This window comes from Schistocerca piceifrons, chromosome 8 (genome assembly GCF_021461385.2).
Source record: "Schistocerca piceifrons isolate TAMUIC-IGC-003096 chromosome 8, iqSchPice1.1, whole genome shotgun sequence".
Taxonomy (NCBI): Eukaryota; Metazoa; Arthropoda; class Insecta; order Orthoptera; family Acrididae; genus Schistocerca; species Schistocerca piceifrons.
Window position 1 is genome coordinate 275,868,547 of NC_060145.1, and position 15,180 is coordinate 275,883,726.

The 15,180-nt window shown below is 43.6% G+C and overlaps 1 protein-coding gene across 1 annotated transcript in view; it reads left to right on the plus strand.

Moving 5' to 3' along the window:
* Window positions 1-15,180, plus strand: part of LOC124712272 (hydroxyproline dehydrogenase-like) — a 133,708-nt gene that overhangs the window by 58,403 nt on the left and 60,125 nt on the right. Inside the window, exons 4-5 of the mRNA XM_047242567.1 lie at window positions 4,948-5,071; window positions 5,176-5,341. Of these exons, the coding sequence (XP_047098523.1) occupies window positions 4,948-5,071; window positions 5,176-5,341 (290 nt within the window). The remainder of the gene's footprint in view (window positions 1-4,947; window positions 5,072-5,175; window positions 5,342-15,180) is intronic.

Below are 15,180 nucleotides of genomic sequence, written 5' to 3' on the forward strand. Positions count from 1 at the left end.
TCGATTCATTGACAGCAACAATTACTATTGGGTTTGAAATCCCCATGGCTGCAAATGGTACACCATTCCTCATAGACATGTTGGACAATCCTAATTGAAGGGGTTCAGCCAAGACCGGAGAGCAGCATCTCTCTAGGGAAACTGGCCTCTGTATTTCAAGCCGAAATTACTGCAATCAGGGCATGTGTGGAGGAGAATATGAGTAGGTGCTACAATGACCGTAGCATCTACATCTATTCAGACAGCCAGGCAGCCCTGAAATCATTGGCAGCTCCTGCAACAAGATCTAAGATTGTTGCAGATTGCCACAGGGCTCTGGTGGAGCCAGGGGGAAGCAATAGGGTGTACCTAGAGTGGGTCCCTGGCCACTCAGGGATCTGTGGCAATGAACAGTTGGCTAGGATGGGGGCAACAACTCCATTTGTTCGACCGGAACCTGTCTTGACAATCACCAAGGCTATGATCAAATTAGAACTACGGAACTGGCTTAGGAAACAGCACGTAGGATATTGGACCAAAGTCCATAAACAAAAACATAGTAAGGTAATGATGCCCAAGTCATGTTTTAAAAGAAGCTCTGTAATCCTGGGACTGAACAGGAAAGAGATCAAACTCATGACTGGACTCATGACCGGCCATGGGAACTTCAAAAAACACCTACACACAATGGGTATAATGGAAGTGGACCCTAAATGTAGGATCTGTGATGAGGGTGAAGAAACTGCATCACACCTAATCTTAGAATGCATGGCATTGGAGAGTAAAAGATACAGAATTTTCGGGACAACTAGACCTGAAGAAATTGTCTCTAACAAAAAACTGGTAGAGGGACTCCTTGCACTATTTAAGGGCACTGGTTGGCTTTACTAGATATACAGGGAGCGATACCGCACAATAAACCTGGTTTCGGTGCGGGCAGTGGCGGGTTAGACTTGCTGTTTTAGCTCTCCTGTTAAAATCAAGCAGTCAATCAAATCCTAATTGACACATCAACAAATCGGACAACTTCATTCACGATGTGGTCATGGGCACTTCCAAACGTGATAGCTCATTCTGTCATGTCTCCATGTCAAGCGATCTTACTGCGCTGATTCCATACAACCGACTGGCAGTCACCACTTCTCTGGCACGACCTACGCTCAATTTTTGGGTCACGTGACCTCATGATGACACTTCTACACGAACTGCATCACTCTAAGCCGACCAGTGTGCGGTTTTAAGTGGGCACCAAAATTTTTTATCCCGTGAATTTAGCTTTTTAATATACAAATTCTTTTCTGTGTATTCTTGTGGTATTTTTCTGAGTCAGAGACAAGGCCGATAATCGCTGTAACAGATGAGGAAACTTGGGGAGGGGCGAATAGGTCTCGCACTCGGAGGGATTCCGTACAAACTTAATTGTGTGTTTCCATAATTCATTCATGCTGGGAATTGAGAAACTCGAAGATTTTTGCCTACTGTCGACACTGAGACTGGCAAGATTTTAGTTATGGGAATTCCAAGACATTTGAGAATGTTTTTATTTCAAGTTTGAGATCGGATAACAAATAACATGATACTTTTTTCGTGCAAATTAACAATTTTCGGATTTTTTGCTTTACTTGTACTGTAAAACCTTGCTCCTTCCAAGTTCCGTGATTCTAGGTGAATGGGAAGGACAGTATGGGCTTTAATGAGTGAGTATGCCAATATCACGTGACATAAATGACCGTAGCTTTCCATTGCATTGACTTAGAATATTAACCTTTTTACAGCATCAAGGGACCATAGACCTTAGCATGTGACATAAATTTCAACTTGCTTCCTATCCATTTCCTGAGAAAAAGGGTTCTTGACAGACGGACAGACAGACAGTCAGAAAACAGATGACAAAAAAGAATGCTTCGCATGATACACTGTAGTTACAAATTAAGAGTTTTCGGATTTTTTCCTTTACTTGTACTGTGAAACCTTACTTCTTCCATATTTCATGGTTGTAGGTCAACGGTAAGTAATCTATACTTTTAAATGAGCGAGTTTGAGAATATCAAAATATGTTACGTAAATAGCTGTATCTGTTGACTGCATTGGTTTAGAAGCTTAACTTTTTCACGGTGCCAAGGGGATGTAGATCCTAGTATGTGACATAAATTTCAACTTGATTCGTCTACCTGTTCCTGAGGAACAAGGTTTCTAACAGACGGACAGACAGACAGACAGATAGAGGGACAGCAAAGTCATCCTAAAATGGTTCCACTTTTACTGACTGAGGCACGAAACACTAAAAACCTACCTGACCAAACACATGCCGTACTTCGAACCACACAGATTGTCAGTAAGACTGCGTGTAGATTAAAAGAGTTACCCTTCGCTTTATAATATCAGTAGATATCTCGAAGTCTCACTACGGAACCTGTAAGAATCGGCGCCCTGGTATAGTTGCAACATGCATGGTCGCCGCAAAGCAATCCACGTTGACCTATGTTATTACATTTGTGATACCCATGGAGCAATAATGACATAAAAATTCCAGCCATAGTTTCTCAGCAACTACTCAGCATCATTAAGTCAATTCCTTCAATATCTGTTAGGTTGTAACGTTTTCTGTCCTTTGATGTCCCAGACACGAAAAAGTAGAAGCTTGCAAAAATGTTCTTGGAAATGGAACACAACTTAGGTATGAAGTTATTGATTCAGTTGTTGACATTTCAGGTGGCTGACTATGATTTTGTATCGTGTTAATACCTCAGGGATTTATTTCCGTAAAGAGACCACAAGTTTCTGCACTAATAGCTTACTTAACTGATGGCAAAAGTAAGGTCACCTATTTTTTTTATAGGTACATAGACCTGTTTATTTCTACAATGGTTTACATCAGTTTACAGCTTGAACGTTTAGCTATTTTTCGACATAATCACCATTTCTGTCTATGCATTTTTGTAGACGCTGTGGCAGTTTTTGTATGCCCATGTCATACCAACTCGACGCCATGCTGTTCAGAAAGTTATGAACCTCTTCTTTCACCTCGTCGTCGGAGCTGAATCGCATTCAGGCCAAATGTTCTTTCAACTTAGGGAACAGGTGATAGTCCCTGGGCGCCATGTCAGGACCATAGGATGGGTGGGTGATTAAGTTCCACTGAAACTGTTGCAGGAGAGCAACGGTTTGCCGAGCGATGTGTGGGCGAGCGTTGTCATGGAGAATGTGTACGCCCTAGCTCAACATTCCTCTTCTCCGGTTCTAAACTGCCCGTTTGAGTTTTTTCAGAGTCTCACAATACCTATCAGCGTTAATTGTGGTCCCAGTGGGCATAAAGTCGACCAACAATACCCCTTTCCGATCCCAAAAACGGTTGTCATGACTTTACCGGCAGACTGTGTTTGAATTTTTGCGGCTTTGGCGAAGAGGGCGTGACTGTTGCTTAGTTTCAGGCGTAAAGAGGTATGCCCAGGTTTTGTCACCCGTGACAATTGAGTCCAGAAAGTTGTCCTGCTCGGCTGCAAGGCGGTGAAGAAATGCGCGGGAAGCATCAACTCGTTGCCGCATGTGGTCCTCAGTCAGGATACGTGGCACCTATCTTGCGCAAACCTTCCGGTAGTTCAATGTTTCCGTTAAAGTTCTGTGAGCGGTGCTTCAGTAAACCTCAGGAACCAACGTGCAGAGATCATCCAGAGTGATCGGCCGATCTTCACGCATGCTTTGCTCAACCTTCAACACTGTCTCCTCAGAAACTGACGGTCTTCCGCTCCTCTGTTCATCGTGAATTTCGGTCCGACCAGCTGCAAACTCTCTACATCACTTACGAACATTTTTGACGTCCATGAACGACTCACCAAACACTTCCGTCAATTGGCGATGGATTTCAATCGGCGCAGTGCCCTTTGCCTTCTGCTAACGATATTTTCATGGATATTAATAAATGGTTTAAAGCCAACTCATTGACATTAAACTTTGAAAAGACTCACTACATGCAATTCAGAACCTGTAAGAGGTTTCCACCCAGCATATGCATAAAGTATGAAGAAGAGCAGATAGAAGAGGTTGACAGTCTTAAATTCCTGGGATTACAACTCGATAGTAAATTCAGTTGGGAGGAGCACACCACAGAACTGCAGAAACGCCTTAACAAATCTGTATTTGCAATTCGAGTGTTAGCAGACATAGGCGACATAAAAATGAAAAAGCTTGCATACTTTGCCTACTTTCATTCCATAATGTCATACGGTATAATATTTTGGGGTAACTCTTCAAGTCAAAAAAAAGTTTTCAGAGTCCAAAAGCGTGTAATACGTATTATTTGTGGAGTAAATTCACGGACGTCATGTAGAAACCTCTTCAAAGAACTGGGTATACTAACCACTGCCTCTCAGTATATTTACTCCTTAATGAAATTTGTCCTAAATAATATATCTCTTTTTCCAACAAACAGCTCAGTTCATACACACAATACCAGGAACAAAAATGATCTGCACAAAGACTTAATTTGCCAGCAAACATAAAAAATTTAGTTACAAATAAAGATCAATTTAAAAGGAGCCTGAAAGACTTACTAGCGGCCAACTCCTCCTACTCCATAGACGAATTTTTTAATAGAAACAAATGACGTATTGTATATATTCATATTAGTATTGTTATTTCAGCTAAAAAAAAAATTGTTGACATGCTCCACATCCACGAAGATCTCCTCAGCATGGATCTATGGAACGAAAAACTAATGTAATCTAATCTTCAAAAACCGAATAACTGCGCGCAATTCGCACTTGGCGATAACATCCAACGGGAGCTCCATTCTCAACGGCTGCCAAGCCGAGACTGAGCGCGCCTCAGCTCGGCGTGCGTATGTTTACACACAGCGCGTGAAGCACTCTTCATAACAGTGTGACAAACTGCCACACAAATAGAGTTCTGTACTTATAAAAATAAAATAGGAGATCTTACTTTTGGGATTACCCTCGTATCTTTTCACAGGCAGGAGAAGTATGATAGAAATTTAAGCGAACTGGTAAACTTGGCTGAAATGGTGTCAAAGCACGGTGGCCGAAACCCATGTCTGCAGACGAAGATAACATCCCTTCTCTCAGCCGACACTTTGGTAAGCACTTGCGATGAGCACAGACTTATATCGACGCTGCCACTCCTTGACTGGAGCACCGTTTGTTGTTCAAGTACCATTAAGTAACTTTCTCTTCACTGCAGGTCAGCATAACGAGACAGTTCTACAGTGGAGACAGCAGCTGTACGTCAATGGTCGAAAAAGTCGCAGCGGCGATATCCGACGATAGGAAATCTTGCGACATACAAGGCCTAACCGCAGAAGAGTCCAATAATCTCCGCCATGCTGTCCGAAGGCTATCCATTCTTGGTAAGGAAAAAAGACGTTACTTTCTCTCTCAATTAGTGATACACAAAACAAAAATGGTTCAAATGGCTCTGAGCACTATGGGACTTAACATCTGAGGTCATCAAAAATGGTTCAAATGGCTCTGAGCACTATGGGACTTAACACCTGTGGTCATCAGTCCCCTAGAACTTAGAACTACTTAAACCTAACTAACCTAAGGACATCACACACATCCATGCCCGAGGCAGGATTCGAACCTGCGACCGTAGCGGTCACACGGTACCAAACTGAAGCGCCTAGAACCGCACGGCCACACCGGCCGGCTCTTAGGTCATCAGTCCCCTAGACTTAGAACTACTTAAACCTAACTGATCTAAGGACATCATACACTTCCATACCCGACGCAGGATTCGAACCTGCGACCGTAGCAGCAGCGCAGCTCCGGATTGAAGAGCCTAGAACCGGCCACAGCGGCCGGCTACGTAAAACAAAAAGCAAGACAAATAATCAAGAAAATAAAACATACAAGGATTAATTTTAACGTTTATGAAAGCTAGTAAAGTGTGAAAGAGGCAAGCATATTATGAGAAACGTTCAATATGTAATGCAAGGCATTTCTTTCTGAAAGCAGGTTGGTTTCATTCAGAATACATCATATTATTCCCCACTCTCTTGTCTACAAAACTCCCATTTCTCAATATAATCTCGGTTCAATACGAAGGCGTTACACTACCTTACTGGGTTCACCAGTATGCCTTCGTGGTACCACTTCACTGGTCGACATCAGAGCCAATGTCTTGCTGCATCAGTAACCTCCCGACCATCCATGTATTACTTCCCACAGATTGCATTCTTCATTGGGTCAAATAGAAGTTGGGAGGTGCGAGATCCTGGTTGAGTAAGAACAATCCAATGAACTTTTGTGATTTCTTTTCGGGTGCTCAGACTTGTGTGAGGCCTTGCGTTATCACGAAGGAGAAGTTCATTGGTATTTTTGTGGCGACAAACACATTGAAGCCGCTTGATCAGATTCCTGAGGGTGGCACCATACACTTCAGAGTTGATCCTTGCACCATGAGGGAGGACACCAAACAAAATAACCCCTTCGGAGTCCAGAAGACCGTCGTCAAGATTTTACCAGCTGAGGCTGTGGCTTTGAACTTTTCCTTTGGAGGAGATATGGTATGGCGTCATGCCATGGATTGCCGCTTTGTCTCCAGTTCGAAGCGAGGGGCCCATGTTTCACTGCCTGTGACAATGTTCGACAAAAAATTGTCACGATCAGCTTGATAATGTGCAAGCAATTTCTCACAGAAGGTTCTTCATTGCCCTTTATGGTCTTCTGTTAGGCAGTGAGGGACCTAGAGGACAGACACCTTTGAGTACCCCAAGTAGTGGACGGATGTCTCACCACTACCAGAAGAGACATCCAGTTGTGCAGCGAAGTGTTTGAGTGTGATCCATCCATCACCTCGAATGAGAGTATCCGCATGTTCCAACATTGTAAAGCCTAGTTTACACGACGACACTAGGTTGCAGGCAACTGCGCTACCGACCACTGCGCATGCGCGCTAGGCGCTTGCGCAACTCGTTGGTGAAACTAAACACTTTTGGCGTGTTCCAACTTTGGCGACACTAGTTGCATGGGTTTTGAGGTTATGTGTTTTCGTAGAGTGTAGACAAACTGAAATAGGAAGTGGGGAACTGAGGATAATGTTCGCTCTTTGGATATCTATGTTTTCCAAAGATGTTTGTGGGATTTCAGTGATGCTAATTACAAAAATAAGAAACATATTGCTGCCGCTGAGACCGTCATGTGCGATCATTACATAGATGGTTTGACAATATCTGAGCTGCAGGGCAAAATTTATGGAGTTAGGAGCACATATACAACTGAATTAAGAAAACTACAAGCAAGTGAAATTCTAACTGTGGCAATGCTCTCGTCTACAAGACTAAAATCCCATTGTTTGAGTTGGCCAACTCTTTGTTAAGGAATATTGTTGCCAGGAGGGAAGGCTATACAAATTCAAGAAGCTGCATTCTTTATTCAATATTCATCTATTTAAAACGTCGCTGCAGCACTCCCCATTCACAAATGTTAGAATTTTGAAATATTGCCACTATACAGATCTATCTTCAAGAGAATAGTTTGCAAACCATTCACTTCTTAATGCAGCCTGCTTCGAAAAATTATTGTTGCTAATGTTAATAATTATTTCTTTTAATGTTAATAATTATCGGTGTTAATGAAATAGCGTCATCACCAACTAAAACCGTATCTTATAGCATGCCGAGTGTTCTCGATTGTAATGCACGCAATATGATATGTAATTTAAGTTCTGCCGACAGTACTTCATGCATTACAGTACCTTTATTCCTTACTGCATAATTAACTCTATTTAGAACAAACGTGAACAGTTCTGGTGACATTCTAAGATAATTAAAAGAACTTCTTGGATCTTCCGTTATAAATTATTTCAGCAAGGATGCTGAGCAACCGATCTGACGTCTTTTCTTCATCCAGTCACGAATCGAAACAAGTTTCTTATTTTTTCTCTTGCAGCGATTCCACGCAACAAGCTATAACTCATATCACAACTCGTGCAACGTGCAGCTGCCGAAACTTTCATTTCAGACACGACTCAGGGACCGACAAAACGACGAAACTGGAGTGTATACTGGTGTCGTCTTGTCTACAGCCATATATGAAACCACCTGTGTGCAACTCATTCCACGTAACGAGTGGCGCAACCCAATGTCGTCGTGTAAACTAGGCTTAAGACTCACAACGGTGTGCGACCAGCCGGCATATGGGAGATAGGACAGGTTTTTACGAACTTGTCGCCATGATTACAGACACCTCGCCCAACGACTCATCGTGCTTTTGTTCACTGCCATGTCTCCGTAGACATTCTGCAAGCGCCTATGAATATCTGCGATGTTCTGGATTTCCGCCAAAAGAAACTCAATGACAGCCCTCTGCTTGGAACGCACCTCCGTTACAGACGCCATTTTCAAAGCTACGTATAGTGTCGCAACCTATCGGAATTTCGTGGAACTATCATGGCTGGAGCGGGAACATTCCATGATGCCCCACAACAAATTCCGCATTTTTTCATATGAAATTGGCCGAGAAAAATAATGTGTTGCGTTACCTATTGATCGCCTCTCGTATATGAAACACACAATGCAGTCGAATTAAACCAGTTATTGCTGAGCGAATTCGATAAGTAAATGAGACATTAAAAGTAATTGATGAGTTTTACTATTTGAACAGCAATTTTACAGACGATGGCCAAGATAGAGAAGATACAAAATGCAAATTTGCAATTGCAAGACTAGCACTTCCGAAAAAGACGAATCTATTGACATCGTAAATAAATTTAAGCGTTAAGAAGTCGTTACTGAAGAAATATGTCTGGAGCGTAGCCTTGTACAGAAGTGAGACATAGGCAATAGACAGTTCAGATAAGAAGAGAATAGAAACTGCTGGCACATGGCTCTACAGAAGATAGCTGAAGATTAAATGGATAGAATGATTAACTGCTGAAGAAGTACTGAGACAAATTGAGAAAAAAGGATTTGTGGCGCATCGTGACTAAAAGATGGGCGTCGGTTGATAAGCGACATCGTGAGGTGTCAAGAAGTCGTCAGTTTGGTGATGGAAAAAGTACGAGAGACAAAACTGTAGAGGGAGGGCTTGAATGTAGCAGGTAGGTTCAGCATGTAAGTTACAGTAGGAAATGTAGAACACACTTTGCATGCCGTGATGGCGCTATAGAAATTTTTATGGTTCCAAGATGACCAGTTTCAACATCTTATGCTGCCATCATCTGTAATTTTACCTATTATATAAAATACAAAATTTCATATATCTTATGAAACTTATAAAAGTGTCATGTTTCATTACATGAAGTCAAAGCATAAAGGGCACTCTACACACATATACACACTCGATTAAAAAACGCACAATCGATAACATCCTCGCACTATCCATGCATATCAGCGGCATCAGATATAACTTTCCTGAGCTTGCCGCACAACCCTACGCTGTAGGCAGTCATGGATACAAGCATACACGGCGGGGGTCACACGCAGGCGCAACGTGAGCTGTGACGTCACCGGGAATCCTCTCCCCACATCGCACTGCACTGAAGCTTATAGGCAAACGGCGCTCACATGTTTAACTCATATGCAGGTATGACTGCTGTCGAGATTTTCAAGGTTTCAGTGTATTATTGTTATTAAGCTTTATATTAGTTAATGTATTGTTTTCTATGGTTGGTAAAATGCTAGTGTAAAGCGTCCAAACTCCGTCTTTTTCAAATTTTGTTTATAAGTCTGATTGAGTTTTCAAAACGATAAGCACTCCGTCGTCAGGCCACGAGTGGCCTACCGGGACCATCCGACCGCCGTGTCATCCTCAATGGAGGATGCGGATAGGAGGGGCGTGGGGTCAGCACGCCGCTCTCCCGGTTGTTATGACGGTATTCTTGACCCAAGCCGCTACTATTCGGCCGAGTAGCTCCTCAACTGGCACCCCGAAAAATGGCAACAGCGCATGGCAGCCTGGATGGTCAGCCCGACCGCGCTTAACTTCGGTGATCTCACGGGAACCGGTGTTACCACTGCGGCAAGACCGTTGACCTCAAAACGCTAAGCTAAGGCTTACCCTTAAATGCATGATGTTTTATTTCAAGCTGCAAGAGTTACCACGATTAGTTTATAGTGCCTACATTATGAAAAAAATATTTAAAAAATTTTGTAATTAAATTAACAAAGCATTATTGTTGACAATCGCTACAAACACAAGACAGACCTAATTTCAAATCTGTCGTAAAGACACTCGAATTAACTGTCTACACCATATCTACTTACGTTTTCAAAATAAAAAAAGTATTTTTCAAACCCACAAATCAGTGCACAAACATAAAAAAAACGTCTCTACTTTCCGCCAAAACATGCGCGGCATTACATCCACACAGCTGATTGTCGAACTGGTTCAGTTCATCCTGCCATTTACGATCGCTATGAAGAACTACTAGCAGCTTAGCAGCTGCAGTAGAGTGTATACACCTAACTACACAACGAATTCGTTACAAAATGTTGCTCAGTATAGGATACATCGAAGAAATGAAGTCTGTAGCTGGTCAGCTACGCTATGCATTAAAGGGTTAAATCAATGAAATCTGGTGGGACACTAAATTACTTGATACTCATTTTTAATAGTGACTTCACTAGGAAAAGGATATTTGAATGCGTCTATGACAAAAAATAACGCTTTGTCAGGTAGGCAATGTAAAGTCGCCGCCTTTGCAATATCTTAACATGACCAGTTAGTACACTGTCCTTTCATAACGACTTGTTGCTGTCAGAGAAATAGCCCTGAATCACTTTTTGAAAATGTTTCAATTTGAACAACTCATTGCTTCATCAAGAGAGGCGATCCTTTTGGGAAAGGTCTTATACAGGGTGAGGCATGTAAAACCGGCCTGTAAAGTCAACGCACAAACATAAAATGAAATTTTTGGTAAGTTCCTATGGGACCGAACTGCTGAGGTCATCAGTTCCTAGGCTTATTACTTAATCTAACTTAAACCAACTTAAACGCTAAGGACAACACACACACACACACACACACACACACACACACACACACACACACACACCCATACCCGGGAGGGCTCGAACTTCCGTCGGGGGGGGGGGGGGAGGGGGGGAGGGAGGGAGGGGGGCAGGGGGGGGGGGGGGAGCCGTGCGAAGCGTGGCAAGGCGACCAAGACGGCGCGGCTACATAAAATGCTGCAGGAGATTCATATATACCCTTGTCAGTTCCTGTGTTGTGATGCTACTGACGGCACCTTGGATTTTCTGTCGACCAGTACCAGTTGTTCTGGAAGTTTATGTACTCAGACAGGTGGAACCACCGCTCATCACTAAATATGAGCCTAAGTGGGTGCAAGACACTACTGGCAACATTCCTCAGCAGTCATGAACAGAAATGCACTCTCCTCCGCAGGTCAGGCTCCTTCAGCTGTTGCACATCGCTTATGCGGTACGGTTTTAATAACTTATTCCTTCCCCTTAAAACACCTACTTCTCTCACTCGCATGAACCTGTTGACTTAACCTCTTGCTTGACTTACGAGGACTTCTTGTCATTATCTCCTGCAACTGCCCTTTAATTCAGGTGGTCTGTTCCTGGAAGCATTTTGAACCGATCCTATATGGCGCCATTTTTCAATGAATTCCTATATGGTGCTTTTTGCTGGCACAGAACGTCCTGGAAACTTCTCTTGTAACGAATTCTTTCTTTTCACAAAAGATACAGTGCGAATGAACGCTTCAACAGTGACAACACGCTCGGGTAACGAATACGGCATTATCTCACACTAACACTAAACCGGCTTCACACAACTAGGCCTTTTTCTCAACTGGTCTCGACACAAGTTTTACTAGCTGTGATTGCAGGTGTTTAACCAACAAAAAAGTACCGCGCAGTGTTGGTACATGAAAGGAAATTATTAGTTCGTGCGCGACTGCTTAGACGGCGTTGCTCGTTTTCCATTATTATTGACGCGCGCGGACACTCTGGAACATTATCATTGCGTACGACCGGCCGGTTTTACGTACAACACCTGGTATTACTGTTTCCACAGTATCTAATTATTGTCGTTGTCGTAAGTATATGTTGTCGCATTCTCAGAAGTGCTAGTTTTTAAGGTTAACATTTTATCGAGTAGTAATTTCTTCATTAGCTGGTAATACACTGAAGCGTCAAATAAACAGATACAGGCACGCGTATCGAAATATAGAGATACGTAAACAGGCAGAATACGGCGCCTATATAATACAAGAAGTATCTGGCGCAGTTTTTATATTGGTGACTGCTGCTACAATGGCACGTTATCAAGATTTAAGTGAGTTTGAACGTGGTGCTATAGTCGGCGCACGAGCGATGGGACACAGCATCTCCGAGGTAGCGATGAAGTGGGGATTTTCCCGTACGACCATTTCACGAGTGTACCGTGAATATCAGGAATCCGGTAAAACATCAAATCTCCGACATCGCTGCGGCCGGAAAAAGATCATTCAAGAACGGGACCTACGACGACTGAAGACAATCGTTCACCGTGACAGAAGTGCAAACCCTACCGCAAATGGCTGCAGATTTCAATGCTGGGTCATCAGCAAGTGGCAGCATGCGAACCATTCAACGAAACCTCATCGATATGGGCTATCGGAGCCGCAGGTCCACTCGTGTACCCTTGAAGACTACACGACACAAAACTTTACGCCTCGCCTGGGCCCTTCAACACCGACATTGGACTGTTGATGACTTGAAACTTGTTGCCTTGTCGGACGAGTCTCTTTTCAAATTGTATAGAGCGGATGGACGTGTAGGGGTATGGAGACAACCTCATTTATCCATGGACCCTGCATGTCAGCAGGGAACCGTTGAAGCTGGTGGAGACTCTGTAATGGTGTGGGGCATGTGCAGTTGGAATGATATGTGAGCCCTGATACGTGTAGATACGTCTCTGACAGGTGACACGTACGTAAGCATCCTATTTGATCACCTGCATCCATTCACGTTCATTGTGCATTCTGGCGGACTTGGACAATTACAGCAGGACAATGTGACACCTCAAACGACCAGAATTGATACAGAGTAGCTCCAGGAACACTCTTCTGAGTTAAAGCACTTCCGCTGGCCACCAAACTCCCCAGACATGAACATTATTGAGCATATCCGGGATGCCTTGCAACGTGCTGTTCATAAGAGATCTCCTCCACTTCGTACTCTTATGCATTTACGGACAGCCCTGCAGGATTCACGTTGTCAGTTCCCTCCAGCACTCCTTCAGACATTAGTCGAGTCCATGGCACGTCGTGCTGCGGCAGTTCTGCGTGCTCGTGCGGGCCCTACCCGGTATTAGGCAGGTGTATCAGCCATTTTGGCTCTTCAGTGTAGTAATAGTCAATAATTTTAAAAATAACGTATATCTTTAATTAAACAATTAATTTTTATGTTGGCCAGACAGGGGGGAGATCTTTTTTCAACCACTTCAGAGAACACACAAGCGTACATAACAGAATTACCTTTCCGGATCACCTTTGCACGTCTGATTGTAAGCATAAAATAGTAGACCCGCCACAGTATGGAAATTCTACAAGCTCCCAAAAGTTTATTATAGTGGCAAATATAGAAATTTACAGAAATAAAAAGAGATACGCGGGTCACTTTCTTAATAACCAATTAGAGTCAGGTGAGCAATATTTTTTAACGTTTTCGATGCTGTATTGTAAGTTTATGTAAGGAAATGGAAGAGATTGCAGGTTGCTAAGTTGGTTGGATTATTTATAAAGTGTACACATACAGACATATAGTCGCTTAGAACAGCCTTTAGGTACCATTTCATAATCCCAAACCTTACAGATAACCTATCACACGTGTAAACGTCTCATTGTAAAACGAATACACACATCAAAAAAAGTTTTGCATCATCTCGGTTCCGAGAGATCCGGAACATGTACAGAAAATTGTAATAGAGATCAACATAAACATCAATTCCGCCCTTTTTATTGCTCACGAAAGCCACACATTGCATGTTGTACCATCATACAGCGAGTCCTTCAGAGGTGGTGGTCCGGATTGCTGTACACACCGGTACCTCTAATACCCAGTAGCACGTCCTCTTGCATTGATGCATGCCTGTATTTGTCGTGGGATAATATCCACAAGTTCTTCAAGGCACTGTTCGTCCATTGTCCCACTCCTCAACGGTGATTCAGCGTAGATCCCTCAGAGTGGTTGGTGGGTCACGTCGTCCATAAACAGCCCTTTTCGATCTATCCCAGGCATGTGCGATAGGGTTCATGTCTGGAGAACACGCTGGGCACTCTAGTCGAGCGATGTCGTTATCTTGAAGGAAGTAATTCACAAGATGTGCACGATGGGGGTGGGAATTGTCGTCCTTGAAGGCGAATGTCTCGCCAATATGCTGCCGATATGGTTTCACTATCGGTCAGAGGATGGCATTCACGTATCGTACAGTAGTTACGGCACCTTCCATGACAAGCAGCAGCGTACATCGGCCCCACATTATGCCATCCCAAAACAGCAGGAAACCTCTGCCTCGCTTCAATCGCTGTACAGTGTGCCTAAGGCGTTCAGCCTGACCAGGTTGCCTCCAAACACATCTCCGACGACTGTCTGGTTGAAGGCATATGCGACACTCATCGGTGAATAGAGCGTGATGCAAATCGTGAGCCGTCCATTCAGCGTGTTGTTGGGTCCATCTGTACGACGCAGTATGGTGTCGTGGTTGCGAAGATGGACCTCGCCATGTACGTCGGGAGTGAAGTTGCGCATCATGCAGCCTACTGCACACAGTTTGAGTAGTAACACGACGTCCTGTGGCTGCACGAAAAGCATTATTCAACATGGTGGCGTTGCTGTCAGGGTTCCTCTGAGCCACAATCCATTGGTAGCGGTCATCTGCTGCAGTAGTAGCCCATTGGGCGAAGCATGTCATCGAAAGCTCCTGTCTCTATCTCCTCCATGTCCGAACAACATCGCTTTGGTTCACTTCGAAACGCCTGGACACTTCCCTTGTTGAGAGCCTTTCTTAGCACAAAAGTAACCATGCGGACGCGATCGAATCGCGGTATTGCCCGTCTAAGCATGGTTGAACTACAGACAACACGAGCCGTGTACCTCCTTCCTGGTGGAATGACTGGAACTAATCGGCTGTCGGACCCCCTCAGTCTAATAGGCGCTGCTCATGCATGGTTGTTTATATCTTTGGGCAAGTTTAGTGACATCTCTGAACAGTGAAAGGGACTGTGTCTGTA